The 13,782-nt window shown below is 47.7% G+C and overlaps 2 protein-coding genes and 1 long non-coding RNA gene across 4 annotated transcripts in view; 1 reads left to right on the plus strand and 2 right to left on the minus strand.

Moving 5' to 3' along the window:
- Positions 1–8,203, minus strand: part of LOC124462735 (storkhead-box protein 2-like) — a 30,411-nt gene extending 22,208 nt beyond the window's left edge. The window contains exon 1 of the mRNA XM_047014374.1: positions 7,212–8,203. Coding sequence (XP_046870330.1) covers positions 7,212–7,539 — 328 coding nt within the window. The 5' untranslated portion in view covers positions 7,540–8,203. The remainder of the gene's footprint in view (positions 1–7,211) is intronic.
- LOC124463471 lies at positions 1,912–10,478 on the plus strand. Of its 2 annotated transcripts, none has more exons than XR_006955566.1 (4): positions 1,912–1,997; positions 9,465–9,521; positions 9,609–9,738; positions 9,983–10,478. It is a non-coding gene; the product is annotated as an uncharacterized LOC124463471 (long non-coding RNA). The 2 variants fall into 2 exon arrangements; XR_006955559.1 differs by having other exon boundaries at positions 9,980–10,065.
- Positions 8,683–12,256, minus strand: LOC124463241 (solute carrier family 22 member 5-like). Its single transcript, XM_047015097.1, has 10 exons — positions 11,906–12,256; positions 11,713–11,816; positions 11,360–11,514; positions 11,075–11,246; positions 10,808–10,949; positions 10,604–10,701; positions 10,013–10,227; positions 9,630–9,812; positions 9,407–9,542; positions 8,683–9,322 (listed from the first exon to the last, which is right to left on the minus strand). Exons 1-10 carry the CDS (start codon positions 12,254–12,256, stop codon positions 9,250–9,252), a joined length of 1,629 nt encoding a protein of 542 aa, XP_046871053.1. The 3' UTR covers positions 8,683–9,249.
- Between the last annotated feature and the right edge of the window lie 1,526 nt (positions 12,257–13,782).

The following is a 13,782-nucleotide window of genomic DNA, read 5'->3' on the forward strand; positions in this document are numbered from 1 at the left end:
TTGGAGAACGTTAGGGGTTCAGGGTAGAGCTGGGGGTTGGGGGTAGAATTGATGTCATCGTGACTAGTTGGACCGAGACAGCGACATATTCAACCTCTTTGACAAGACCCGCCCGTTTGGAAGGTTCTTGTTCATCTCTGTGCCATTTCAACATTAGGTCGACAACAAATACGCCATTGCCACCCTTTCTGTCTGTCTGTGGTCAAACAGACAATGCAAACAAGGACGCTAAGCTAAAGAACGGAACTAGCTAGCTGCGCGTAGCTTCCAACTACGTCGACAGCCATAGTGTTGAACTGGTAACCAGCACAGCGCTGCGGCACATTGAAGAGTGTGGAATCCATGCGCGGCTGTAAATGCCCCGATTGCGGTAGAATTGAGAGAATAGAATCAAGGTCAGACTGGGTGGATGAAGACAGCAACTTATTTACCATTCTAATATGCTACACTACTGACATTGATGCAGCCTCCATTGTAGAAAAGTTCAGGTAGCCATGTTGGTAGGTCCTCCAGCTCTGTGTGTGTGTGTGTGTGTGTGTGTGTGTGTGTGTGTGTGTGTGTGTGTGTGTGTGTGTGTGTGTGTGTGTGTGGGTGTGTCTGTCAGGGCTGAGGCTAACCAGGCCCCGTTTTGTATTACACCTCCCCGTAATCACACACTACGGAGGCCCTTAGGGACCAAACCTGGTGAAGGTCAATGTCACTCACCCTTCACTTCCTCGGCACAGCAAAACTCCCACCCAATCAGAAATTGGGATGGATTCTGGGACTTTGGCATTATCTCACAGCAGGAAAACAACTCAACAGTCAGACCCTGCAACAACAACAACACACAGACACACAGGGTGGGCTGGACCGAGATGGTGGCGTTGGGCCCAGAGATCCGATGGACCTCTGGTGTTCGTTATGGCTTGTGTTACAGCCCCTGTTATGTCAGGCCTCTTTGTGATGACAAGCATGCAGAGACACACGCCCACACAACCTTTTCCCCCTCACGCATACTTCCCGCACAGTCAATCTGCCATGTGACCTCACCAAGGACCATGTGACCCCCCCCCCCCCCACCACCACCAACCATTCTGCTGTGACACGCTCTGTTACCTAGCACCTCTCCTCAAAGCTCAGCCAAACATGGTCTGAATTATCAGAGCACCCCCCCCCCCCCCCCCCCCAACCTCAGCCCCCTCCTCCCTTCTATTCTCCCCCCACCCACCCACCCTCTCTCCCTCTCTCACACACGTATGTAAACATCCCAACCCTCCCCATCATCTGGAAGTCCCCCAGCGGCCCCTAAACCATTGCTCTGAAACACAAATATGTTCCCTCGTTGCTCATACACATCCTTGTCATATTTAAGACTCCCTGATTGGCTGTAGGTCTCCCAGACAGCAGGAAGCAAGCATCTGACTGGCCAGAACAGTCTGAGGTTAGGAGGGTTCTGGTCTCGGGCCTTCACCAAGCAGTCAGCCAGGATTTAAAACAACATGACACCGTTTTGTGGAAATGCCGTTTTGAAACATGTGCAAGAAAAAATCCAGATTTATCCACTCGCTAACGAGGCCTATGTCTGGCAATGAGGCATGATAAAAGAATCCATGGCTGATTAAGAAACTGGAGTGATGGAATGTTTGCTTGTCTCCTTAGAGCAGAACACCACGGCCCTATGAAGCTGTCCAACATGCACTGGGACCTGCTCCAAACATCCAATCCCCCGACGGCAAACCGGCACCACCAAGGCCCGACTCGGCAGAGCCGCAAAATCGCTCTCCAATCAGCAAGGACAACACTCCTCCATCAACATGGGCCCCACACACATTACACGCCTCAGAAAAAAAACACCATCACGTTGACAAAAGACAGGGCCTGAAATAGGCTTCGAGGACACACAGGTCCTGCCAGACTACATTAGGCATTAGAGAGAAGCTTGTCTCTGAAACAGTGAGTCTTCAGTGACATGCAGACAGCTACCCCGACAGGAGCTTCTTATTGAGATCAGCCTGGTAAGTGGGCTGCACAACTTTCTCTGAAGTGTGTGTGTTGGCATGTGTGTGTGGTTGACTGGTCAACGGGTTCCTGTGTGTGTAGCCATTCACGATGCAGCTCCCATGGTTGTGTCCAGTGTGAGAGCCAAGACTCACGATGGGTCGGAAATGAAGGCCCAGCAAACACAGCAGGTATCTGCGTGAGTGAGAGAGTGTGTGTGTGTGTCTTTTAGTGTCTGTCTGTCTGTCTGTGTGTGTGTATGTGTGTGCCTTTTAGTGTTTATGTATTTGCCTTTTTGTCTGTGTCTGTGTGTATATACATATATACATGTATGTGTGTGCGTGTGTATGTGTGCTGGGTCCGAGCAGTAGTAATGTGTGTGCCCGTGGCAGGCTGCAGGTTGACTCACTGGGACATGACCGGACCAGTCCTGCTCTGTGTGTTCCATGTGAGTCAGACAGTGGACGAGCTTAGCTGGATAACCAGGCAGCGCGAGATAGGAAGGCAGCATGGCGTCTGTGGAACCATCGACTACTGACGGGAACTAGATCCCCTGGTGGTCATTGTTCAGCTTCTCATTTATTGTAACCTCTCACAATGTATTGGAAATACTGACAAGGACCCACACACATAGACAGACACGCAAGGAATACGACTGCCTTACACAACACTCTCTGCAACAGCTACTAGTCCACCCCTGCTCTCTTTGCCAAAGTGGTTAGCTCCAAGTCACACACACAGACACACACTCAGCCCAGCCGAATGGTTCAGTCCAGGCTGGATACTACATTTTCCAATGACAATTTTTAGGAACTGGGTCACACTTGTGGATATAGATTCCTTTTAGCTTTGAACCAATACTGAGGATTACTGGACACTGAAGTGAAGATTAGAGAACAAATCTTTATCAGAGAGAGAGAGAGCGAGAGAGAGAGCGAGAGAGAGAGCGAGAGCGAGAGCGAGAGAGAGAGAGAGAGAGAGAAAGCTGTCGTTGCGAGGCCAGATAATGCTCTTGCCTACACAACTACAGAAGACAATGTCAAAGATAGACAACTACATTTTGGGTGTGTCATTTCAGCTGTGTGTGAAACTCAAAAGTGACCAGACGACCACCTGGAAGACAGACAGACACACAGACTGACTGACTGACAGAGCGGCAGACAGACAGACAGACAGACTAGGGTTGCCAACTTCCTCAACCCCAAAAGAGGGACAGTTTCTTCCAGGTGACAGCTGACCAACAATAATGGAAATCGCAAGGTTTCATTAGCCATACCATGAACCTACTCATTTCAGTGTCATTTTGGCAAACCACTAGGCTACTGTGCGATCATCCTCGCCACCATGGCTAAAGGACAGTTCTTGGCAGCATACTGTGCAAAACGCTTTCCTTGCGTCATTGGCTCACTACTTTTACCCATGACCTTTTGGCTTCCCCATTTCTTTTTTAAAGCTGCAAAGTCTTTTTTTCTTTGCAGGTTCACTGCTCATTTTGACACACTATAACACTCACCTCACTTGGGCCAGTTCACACACACTGTCACCAACAAGCAACAACTGTGTCCCATAGCAACGTTTGAGTGAGTTTTGGCGCGTTTACAATAGCCTATTATTGGCCGGCGAGGTTGTGATTGGAATACGGGACTGCCTGACGGGACAAATCAAAATCACCCATAATTCAGGATGTCCCGGAGAATTCGGGACGGTTGGCAACCCTAAGACTGACTGACAGAGCGGCAGACAGACAGACTGACTGACTGCCATACAGACTGACTGACAGACAGACACAGACTGACAGACAGACAGACTGCTCAACAGACTGACTGACAGACAGACAGAGACAGACAGACTGCCCTACAGACTGACAGACAGACAGACAGCCTGCCGTACAGACTGACAGACAGACAGGGAACAGAGGCAGGATGACAAGTCAGGCGGTCCAACCCAGCGCTGAACCAGCACTAGTCACATCTCCTGTCTCTTAACACTGTCTGCATCAGACTCCATTAATGAGCACCATGGATTGTTCTGAGCAGCCAAGAGGGCTGCAGGAGACACATGATGGAGGCCCATGCAACTGGGACACCTAGTGGACACACGCAGACTAGCAGGTTCAATGTGACTTCCTCTAATACTGACACAACTCTCGAATACCGACATAACTCTCCTTCCATACAATGGTCAACTGAAGATAGTTTTTAAGCAACTGTTTTTCAATTAGTAGAAAGTTGTGAGATGGAATGAGTAGAGCTTGCACATTACGATTGTCCTCTCGATCAGGATCATTTAAAATTCAAATACAGGAACCCCGCATTCAATATTGACCCTGCGCCCGACAACATGAAATAACCTTGGAAGAACTCAGTATGACCTTCAGATGGATGATAGTGGAGCTAGGCGTAATGTTGCAGAAGAGGCTGGATTCAAGAGTCAGGTGTAGTATTGTATGGGGATCAGATGGCTGAGCGGTTAGGGAGTCGGACTATTATTCAGAAGGTTGTTGGTTCGATTCCCGGCTGTGCCAAATGACATTGTGTCCTTGGGCAAGGCACTTCACCCTACTTACCTCAGGTGGAGTGTCCCTGTACTTACTGTAAGTCGCTCTGGATAAGAGCGTCCGCTAAATGACTAAATGTAAATGTAGTATTGAGCCAAGTGCAAGTGTAACACTGAGAGGGTTTCAACCACCAGCAGGGGGCTTCCACACAGCAGCAGGCCAGCCCTGAACAGCCTTAGTGGGGATGATCCTATGTGGCTTTCAGCGTGTTCCCTCCTGGAAATACCTCCCAGATCAGAGGCCAGCGACCTGGATGCCACCTGCCTGCCTCGGCCGCCACTAGCTACACGTGAGACACACACACACACACACGTGGCGTGCTCACACACGTCAGTCGTGTTCAGCTCCACCGGGGACAGGCGTCATCCAGTGTGTAGACCCCATTCCGTCTGGACTGGAGCCCCAAACCTCCTCACGTTCATACTGTAGCTTTGCCGAGTCTGTGGACGCCCGCCCACTGGCTCTTTGGTGGGTTTTTAAATGAGGAGCTCCTGACAGAATCCTACCTCTAGGGGGCAGCACTACACCCAGTGATAACCTCCTTGGGCCATCAGCAGCTCCTGACTTTACCACAGAGTCTGAGAGAAGGGGGTGCACGGAGTCAGGCAGGGACATGAAGAGAGAAGGAGACTTAAGGAGGGAGAGAGAGGAGGGAGGGAGAGAGAGAGAGAGCTGTGTTGGAAGACCAGAAGGGTGAGACTTAGACGAGAGAGAGAGAGAGAGAGAGAGAGAGAGAGAGAGAGAGAGAGAGAGAGAGAGAGAGAGAGAGCATTGAGGATGGGGGGCCTGGAATCTACCTGCCTGGAGGTAGGAAGCCAGCTGGCAGGTATACAGGCCGAGATGAGGGGAGGAGAGATTTATGAAGAGCTGGGACATGCAGGCCCCTCCTCCTGTCTGCAGAGAAAACACGCACGAACCCCACACGCACACACACACACACACACCACAGCATGAACCTCCTGTGTTGGGCTGAGGGGTGGGCTGTTTCTGATGAAAGACTTCTTATCTTCTTTTTTTTACCAGTTGAACTGTAATTATGTCGGGAATAGGCGTGGGTATAAGTGTAGGTGTGTGTATCTATGTATGTATGTGTGTGTGTGTTAGCATTGAACTTTTGTGCACATCAGAAAGAGCAAGGAGGGGGTGAGTAATATGATAGTTTATGTAATTTGATACAGTGACAAATTACAACTACAAAGGCTGCAGACATTCCACAGCTCCTCCAGTTACCATCAGACTGAGAGGAGAGGTTAGTCGGATGTATCTGAAAGGAGGTGGTCCAGACCCTAGTTGTTTACTGCCCTTCCGCCAACCAGGATTAGAAGAACAGAAAGATTTAGGGGGGTTCTTGAAATAATAAGCTACAACAGACTGCACAGCAGAGAAAAAAAACCATGACAAGCAGGAGACCTTGAGAACCAGACACTACTACTACCTTGTTACAGGCGGGGGCACTCTGTGTCTATATCCATGCCCTTAACCCTCCTGCAACATGGGAGTTTCTGTTACGCTCTGGGACGCAAACACAATCCACAGCTTGTCAATGGGAACCAGCAGGACTACCTCTCCTCTTGGAACCCCTTACCTTTCCCCACTGTGCACACACGCACGTGCACACACACATGCACTCTTACCCCACAAATCCAAATTTCATCCTCTTATAACTTAGCTCACAGATAAACAGCGCATTACAGCAAACACACACTTCATTATGTGTTGGCTGCAGGGCAGCTGGGTGGAGGAGATGGAGAACCTGGTTGGGACCAGGGCAGTGAGGTTTGGAGTGTGGACAAACAGGGACTAGGAGGAGACACAACTTGTCCTGTGGCCTGTGGTCTGTGGAATAAGACAGAGTGTGTTGCTTGTTTCTGCTCTGATTGAGGAGAAGAAAAGAGGAATGCTCAGAGAGAATAAAGCTCTTTTTTTTCGACCCGGCAGCACTGACAACACTAGTTTGTGACGTAAAAAGAAGACTTCTAAAATGACCAACAGTGCTGCTTCACGGTAGCTCCGAATGTGTCAAAGACCAAATGACAATTATGAATGATAAAATGCACAACCGTTATAACAACTGAAACTTGCGAAACACCCATTTGAACACTCTTCATACAAGTCGTCCACTTCCATGCGTGTGGATCTCTGTGTATTCAAGTATGCATCCGTGCAACAGTGTGTTCATCTCTGACTTATAGCAGAAGGATCAATTAACAGTTCTAATGATCTAACATACAGTACTGACATTGTAGACAATAGGACATTACTGAATTTGAACACTGTTTAGGCACCAGCCAGGCCATGTATCCCAGACCTCTGTCTCCACAAACACTGGTTCAGGGGGTTGTGAGGCCAGGGTTACAGCTGACTGATTCTGGGACCACACAACAGGCCCCTTCTTGGTTCCATTCAACATCTCTCAACTGTTCCCTGGTGACTAGAAAGGTTGTCAATAGGCCTTACACTATGTCCTGACCCCACAGGACTTGTGTTTATATAATGAGGTAGTACATTAATTCCACTTTTCTTGTAGATACTGAGTGCATCCTGCCTTAAAATGGGCAAGTGGGTACTGTGTGCAATGCACACCGTGCATGGAGCATCAAAAAGCACACGATGGCTCAACATTGGCATTGCGACGGTGTGTCGTGACATGGTGGCATACAGTGCTTCAGCTTACCCAGGTATTTGATGTGGAACCCTCGAGGTGGGTTCAGGGACCTCCTCATCCATCCCTCTCGTAACACCTCCAGATGGTCCTCTTTCCCTTGAATCAACAGCACGTGTTCGTCTATCCAGCCCAGGAAAAACGTCTCTGACACCGCTTCTGAGACCCGCTGGTTCCACAGGTGCTGCGTGTTCTCGGCTTTAAAATCAGCAAAGATCTCGTAGCCGGTGTGATGCCGTGGAAGCTCATCGCTTTCCGACACTCCGGTAGTATTCGCCGTGCCCACCCGAGTCAGTACAATCGCCAATGAGTGGGGGGCTATCTGCAGGAAAGACTCCATTCTCGACTATCGTATTTACCCTCTCAAGTGGTGAACTTGGGAGTCATGAACAGTATCAAACATGACAGCACTCAGGTACATATCCCCATGTATTCCATACATAGGTGACGGAAAGCTTGCAAGCTAGCTAGTATTAGCTAGCTAGCTAGCCTGCTAAGCTACCTTGTTCCACAAGTACCGCATAGCTTTTCATAAGCACTGTACGTTCCACAGCTAGCAGTCACATCCAGCTGTGCAGCGAAGCCAGCTCTGTCTGCAGTCAAATTTACCTGAGACAATATGCCACCTCGGCAAAGGTAATATTTCATAGAGATTTCGTTTCCAACGTTATCCTGACGGACCTCGAAGTGCCATCTCTGCCGTGGTCTTCACCGGTAAACCGTTCTAGGCTAGTCGGTTGGTAGGTCATCAAATCACCCAGGCAACGGTTTTGAGGCTGCGGTAAGCTACCGAGTTACTGTGTCTCTGGGGACACCTGTTCTTTCAGCCGGGCCCGGGGCCTCTTAGGTCCGTGTTATCCCCTATTGGCGTTAAACCTGTCGCCTCTCGCCTTGAGAGTATAAGGCATTCAATCTCTCGTACCGGTGGTATGTCTCCGACAGGTACGGTCCTCCCGTGGTCTCTGTGCCAGGAAGGCTGTTGTTGTGTTACTACTGCACCACCTGCAGGCAGACGAGAGGTTATGTATCTGATCCATCTGACCACCTATCTGACCATTCTACATTCAGTTAGCACAACACTGTCCTGTCCAGAAATGCTGTAACTTATGATAATATGGACGAAAGGACCTGATTATCTTTATTCTTGTCATTCTTCTCGAGGACTTGTTGATGACAGGGTCTGCAGTTGTGGTTGAGATGCTACTGTACAACTTGTGTGTACACGCGAGTGCCTGCATATGGTTGGTTGGAGGACTCGTATGAAGGAATAAGGGTGTTAGAATGGCGTTGTCTCAACTTGAGTCTTCCCATTTCTTAACTCAAGGGTATGGTGACTCACTCTATTAACTCACTCAACACACACATGATGCACACATATCATGGCATCTTCACCCATAATTTATGATAACCATCTGGTCTTTATGAAGATCACATTATAACTAACCTGAATCTGACCTACCCTTGGTATGTGCAAAATGTCAGAGAAAAGGACAAAAGCTCCATTGTGCTTACATACACCAGTTCATTAATGATGAGGGGAAATGTGTGGCATTTGCACCACTAGAGGGAACTGTGGTACAGGTCATAGAAACCCAGCATGCAAGCTCACCGGTTATTTGAATGCCTTTATTGTACATCATTTAAAAACGTATGGTTCACTCTAATACATTAGGAAACATATGTCATACACAACTGCAACATCACATACATTAAAGATCTCTCAATGCATAGGAATACTTCATAAGGTGTTTCAATCAAGACTGTACCAAACAAGGAGGTCAAAGCAGGATAACTATTCCTAGTAGATTTTGTTTTAGTTTCTGTTTCTGAATAAATCTATGTATTTTTGTAGCAACCATAAGGACATTTTAGAGTCCTGTAGGTTGTACCTTAGTCAGTTGAAGGTACCAGACCACTCACCAGACCACTTCAGGACCTCGTCAGAGCTATGCGGTTTTAGGACCAGCTAAGAAATCCACCAACCCTGTTCCTTCTGCTCAGTATAAGTCATCTACACTGACATATAGTCAAGGATCAGGGTTCGGAGTCTTCAGATCTCCACAGAAGTTGTCCCCTTCTTCCGGTCATGTGTACTCCCTCTACCCTGTTGCCATAAACACACCCTAGATACACAACACAAAGTCAGACCCGACTGTACATCCCAGAATACCCCACCACACGCTTCAACCCTAACCATGGTAACGTACCTTTGAAGCGGTTTCACCTGATGGATGAATTCTGGAAGTTCTTCACCTTTGGTTTCAGGTAGCCACAAGCTCAACAAGCCAATCATGACTGTGGCTCCACCCATCAAAATATAAGGTAGGAACTTGTTGTATGTACCTGAAATAAGACAGCATTAACGAATACAGATCTAGACAGACATATAAGCTTCCATACTCTTTTAAGGAGACACACACACACACTGACCCATGAAGGCGATGTATGGGGAGACGGTGCTGCCCACACGTGATGCCATGGAGATGATTCCCAGGGCCATGTTTCTCACCACGGTGGGGAAGAGCTCCGACATGTACAGGTACAGGAAGCCAAACGCCCCCGTCACACCCGTCTTCCCCACCATCACCAGGGTTAAGGTCAGGCCGCTCAGTTCTACACATACACAGACACAGTTTATGGTTTTCTAGATACGAGTAGTATGTGAGTACATATACCGGTACGTGTTTTCTATGAGTTTGTACCCTCTTAGGTGTGTGTACGTTTGTGTACATGGGAATCCTTCTGAGTATGTGCCATTTTGTGCGTGTGTTTGTGTGTAGCAGCAGTACTATCCACTTTGGTGGGCCTCGTACCATCAGGTATGAGCTTGATGAAGAGCAGCAGGGCTCCAGACAGCAGCAGGGTGAAGGGGAGGGTGAAGCGTCGGGGGGTGTAGCGGATCAAGAACCAGACGCTGCCGTACGCCAGGAACTCTGTGGCCGCCGCAACCAAGCAGTTGAAGTAGGGGTCTCCGTCCATATTGGGCGTGTTCAGGGACATCCCATAATATGTCATGGAGATGATGGTCCTGAGGTGGAGGACAGAGAAGTCGTGATGTACGCAAGTATGCACTAGCATGTGGTCAACTGTGTATAGTATGTAGTAATCATGCAGTGTGTAGTGTGTATTTATCCTACTGTGAAGGATATATTTTGCAGCAGTGTGGTGTAGTATGTAGTGTGTATTATAGTGTGAAGCATGCAGTATGCGGTTTTCATGTGTGTTGTGCACAGTGCATGCTATACTGTATAGGGTATATTTTGCAACAGTGTGGTGTAGTGTGTATTAAAGTATGTAATGCGTACAAGCACACAGTGTGTGGTGTCTATATGTGTTGTGCACAGTGTCTTATACTGCGTAAGGTGTACTTTTCAGCAGTGTGTGGCTAGGACGTATCAGGGTACCAGATGAGGATGTTAATGATGGTGAGGTTGCGTATGTTCCTGGTTCTGACCAGGTCCAGCCAGTTGTACAGGCGTGGGCTCTCCTTGGTTCTGTTTTCCTGCAGATAATAAACATGTAGAAGCATATTGGGGATGTGTGTGTGTGTGTGTGTGTATGCGTGTGTGTGTGTGTGTGTGTGTGTCTGTGTGTGGGCATTAAAACACCATGAGTTCTGCAGTGACATCTTCGGTGAAGATGACATCAGGAGCCGTAAGACCATTCATCTTGGCAGCAGCTTTGATGATAGACTCCGCCTCCTTCAGTCTGCCCTGGGCCAATAACCAGCGAGGAGACTCTGGAATGTACCTGAAGCACAGGGCACTACTATGTCCTCCATGTCTCCCTCCATCTGTTCCAAGTTCAATCCACTCTACTGGTCCCAAAAAAGAAATAGAACCATCCATGTACTATCAGGTGGCATTGGTACTCACCACCAGAGAGGGATGTAGAGGAGGCCAGGGATGGCGAGGACCACAAGGAGGAGCCTCCAGCTCCTGAAACAGTAGGCTGCCAGGGGCAGCACGGTGTAGCCCAAGGCATAGCTGAAACTTACCCCCAAAGCACCAAAGTTGACGCGGACTGATTTAGTTAGGAGCTCAGAGCCTAAGGTCCACAGAATCACACAGACAAGATCAGACCAGAGCTAGACAAATGAAGAAATGCAATGAAGATATTACTTTGTTATCTGATCTAGTCATCTCTTTGTCCAGACTGACCCAGTATGAAGGCAGCACAGTAGTTGGCTATCTGGCCAAGCCCCACAATGAAATAGAAACAGCAGAACATTTCCCAGCTGGTAGAGGCTGCTTGGAGGAGGGTGAAGACTGTCTGCATTGCCAAGGTGCCAAAGAGGACCGACCTGCGCCCGAACCTATGGAACATACAATTTCATCCTGGAATAATGTATAATGGGAAAAACTCCAAACATTGCCTTGAACTACACCTGAACAAAATACTGGATATAGACTAGAACATTACAACAGAACTTGATGTGTTTGTGTGTACAGAATACTAGAACGTTTAAATTCTGATGTGTCTGGAGTTGGAACGTGCTTAGGAGAACCATTACCTGTCTGAGACAATCCCTGACAGGAAGGAACCGCAGAGAACACCTACAAAGAAGATGGTGGCGGTGAAGGGAGCCTTCCAGTCATCCTCACACACCAGGTTCCACTACCGGAAAGCACACACCCAACAAGACAGTAAGACAGTTCAAAGAGTCATCCCATCCATAAATTCCAGTAGGTAAAGTGTAGCTTCACCTCAGTCACGATGGTGGAGGTGTATCTCTCTGTGCTGAACTCCCAGCCGTCCAGACATCCCTCGGTCTCGTTGCCGTTGGAACCCGGAGGGTTTTGGTACCTCAGGCAGCGACTGAGGACCACCTCCCCCCTCACCTCCTCCAGGGGGAACGACAGGTTGAGGTCCAGGTTGAAGCCGCTGTTGTTCAGCCCTGGGACCCGGCAGTGGTGGGGGGGGGTGTCCACGAGGAACACCATCGCCATGCCAACATAGCCATTGGGTATGCTGCTGAGGCTGAGGAGGAAGAAGACCATCTTCTGGAAGGTTCCCCACTCGCCGAGCAACGCCATCCTCTCCTCGTAGTCCAGCATCCTCACGGCTTCGACCGCCCACAAATTTGCCCCGTACCCCTGACCTTCCTCTGAGGGGTAATGGTGATAAAGTTACCCTTGGTATCTCTAAAGTTGTTTAAGAGGTACACTTCTCTCTATTCTTGACTACAGTGCTGCTCGTTCTCACTGAGCCCCCTGACCTGGACCTCTTACCTTTCTCCTGTTGCCTTCAACTCTCCAGGTAACAAACCACCACACAAGGAACTTTCCAGAAGGCTGATCTCCTGGATGATCCACAGCCAGTTGCAAGCAGAGAGTAGACTAGTTGGTCAAAGAGCCTGTGTGTGGAACTGTCTGTTTTCCTTCTGTTAACCCTGCATCTTTGCCTGTAGTCAGTGTTTAGATTAAAGATACACCATGGCCAAATGGGTTTGGCAAACATTGCCCAGCGCTTTATGGAATAGAGAACAAAAGTCAACAGAGCATAACAAACTTTCAAATAGTTTATTCAATGGTTAGAAGTGTACAATCCTTTAATGCTAGACAGCCTAAACCCTTCCTCAGTATTACTTAGTCACATATGGAACAGATGCATACACACACACGCAAACACACATCCAAGCATTCCTACATGTGATTCTGATGAGAACTGCTTTAGTGAGGGATTTTCTTTACAACAATGTGGAGGCCAACTTGTAAAGAGCTACACTTTTGTCATGACCAGATGATTTAAGAGGTTATCAGCAGAGACATACGTCAGTCACACAACCAGACAGACTATTTCTATTATGAAGTCTTCCATAAAGTGGTGCAAACCAGAACTACACATGCTGTCATGTGGGACTAAGCTGGCATAGCTGGTAAGTTGTTGTTCTCAAGCAGCCTGTAGTAATGATGATTTGAAGCTACTTCATACATAAAGTACTGTCCTAAAATATGTACAGTACTTTACTGTACACAAGTGGAGCAATGAATTGCACAATGTTAACAAAAGTAAAGATACACATAAACTTGAGTGTTTTATTTTTAGCACTGATTATTGTTGCTTCTTTCATTTTAAAACTTTATTTTTCATAGTCAAAAAAGTTAACCAACATAGTTTCTTTGCTGACAGCAAGCTAAGAATATCTTTAAACATTCAAGCTTGAAAACCTGCAACACCAATTTGCTTACAACAGTACGTGAATGTGACAATTTCATTTTTGTTGCACATAGATTTCCTGAATGGGAATTGTAGTTCCTAGGCTGCAGCAATAGAGGTGTCGTCTACCAGTCTGCCTTGAGGCTGAAACACAAAACCAACAACTGATCAAAAAGTAGCTTTGACACACAACATCAGCAGTGCTACCTTATATTCTCTGCAGCAAATCCTAATCATGATACTATGTTTTAGTGGGTAAAAAACAAGCTTGCCCAAATTAAGGTTTTACAAAAAAAGAGAGATTTGTACAGTATAGTGTCTATATAGTACTTATGTGTGCCATAGGTGAAAAGGGTTAACTAGCATCTTCAAAATCTGTTTCCAACAGGATTGTTCAGAAGTGGAAGTTCAGGTTCGGTAAGTA

The sequence above is a fragment of the Hypomesus transpacificus genome, chromosome 1 (assembly GCF_021917145.1).
Source record: "Hypomesus transpacificus isolate Combined female chromosome 1, fHypTra1, whole genome shotgun sequence".
Classification (NCBI taxonomy): domain Eukaryota; kingdom Metazoa; phylum Chordata; class Actinopteri; order Osmeriformes; family Osmeridae; genus Hypomesus; species Hypomesus transpacificus.

Bases quoted from the DNA above. Each gene is read 5' to 3' on its own strand.
- LOC124463241 (XM_047015097.1), bottom strand. From the start codon at position 12,256: ATGCTGGACTACGAGGAGAGGATGGCGTTGCTCGGCGAGTGGGGAACC. The intron at 9,813-10,012 runs GTACGAGGCCCA...GTGTATGTGTAG, and splicing joins CATCAAGCTCATACCTGATG to AACTGAGCGGCCTGACCTTA. The intron at 9,323-9,406 runs GTACGTTACCAT...TTGTGTATCTAG, and splicing joins CAGGTGAAACCGCTTCAAAG to GGTGTGTTTATGGCAACAGG.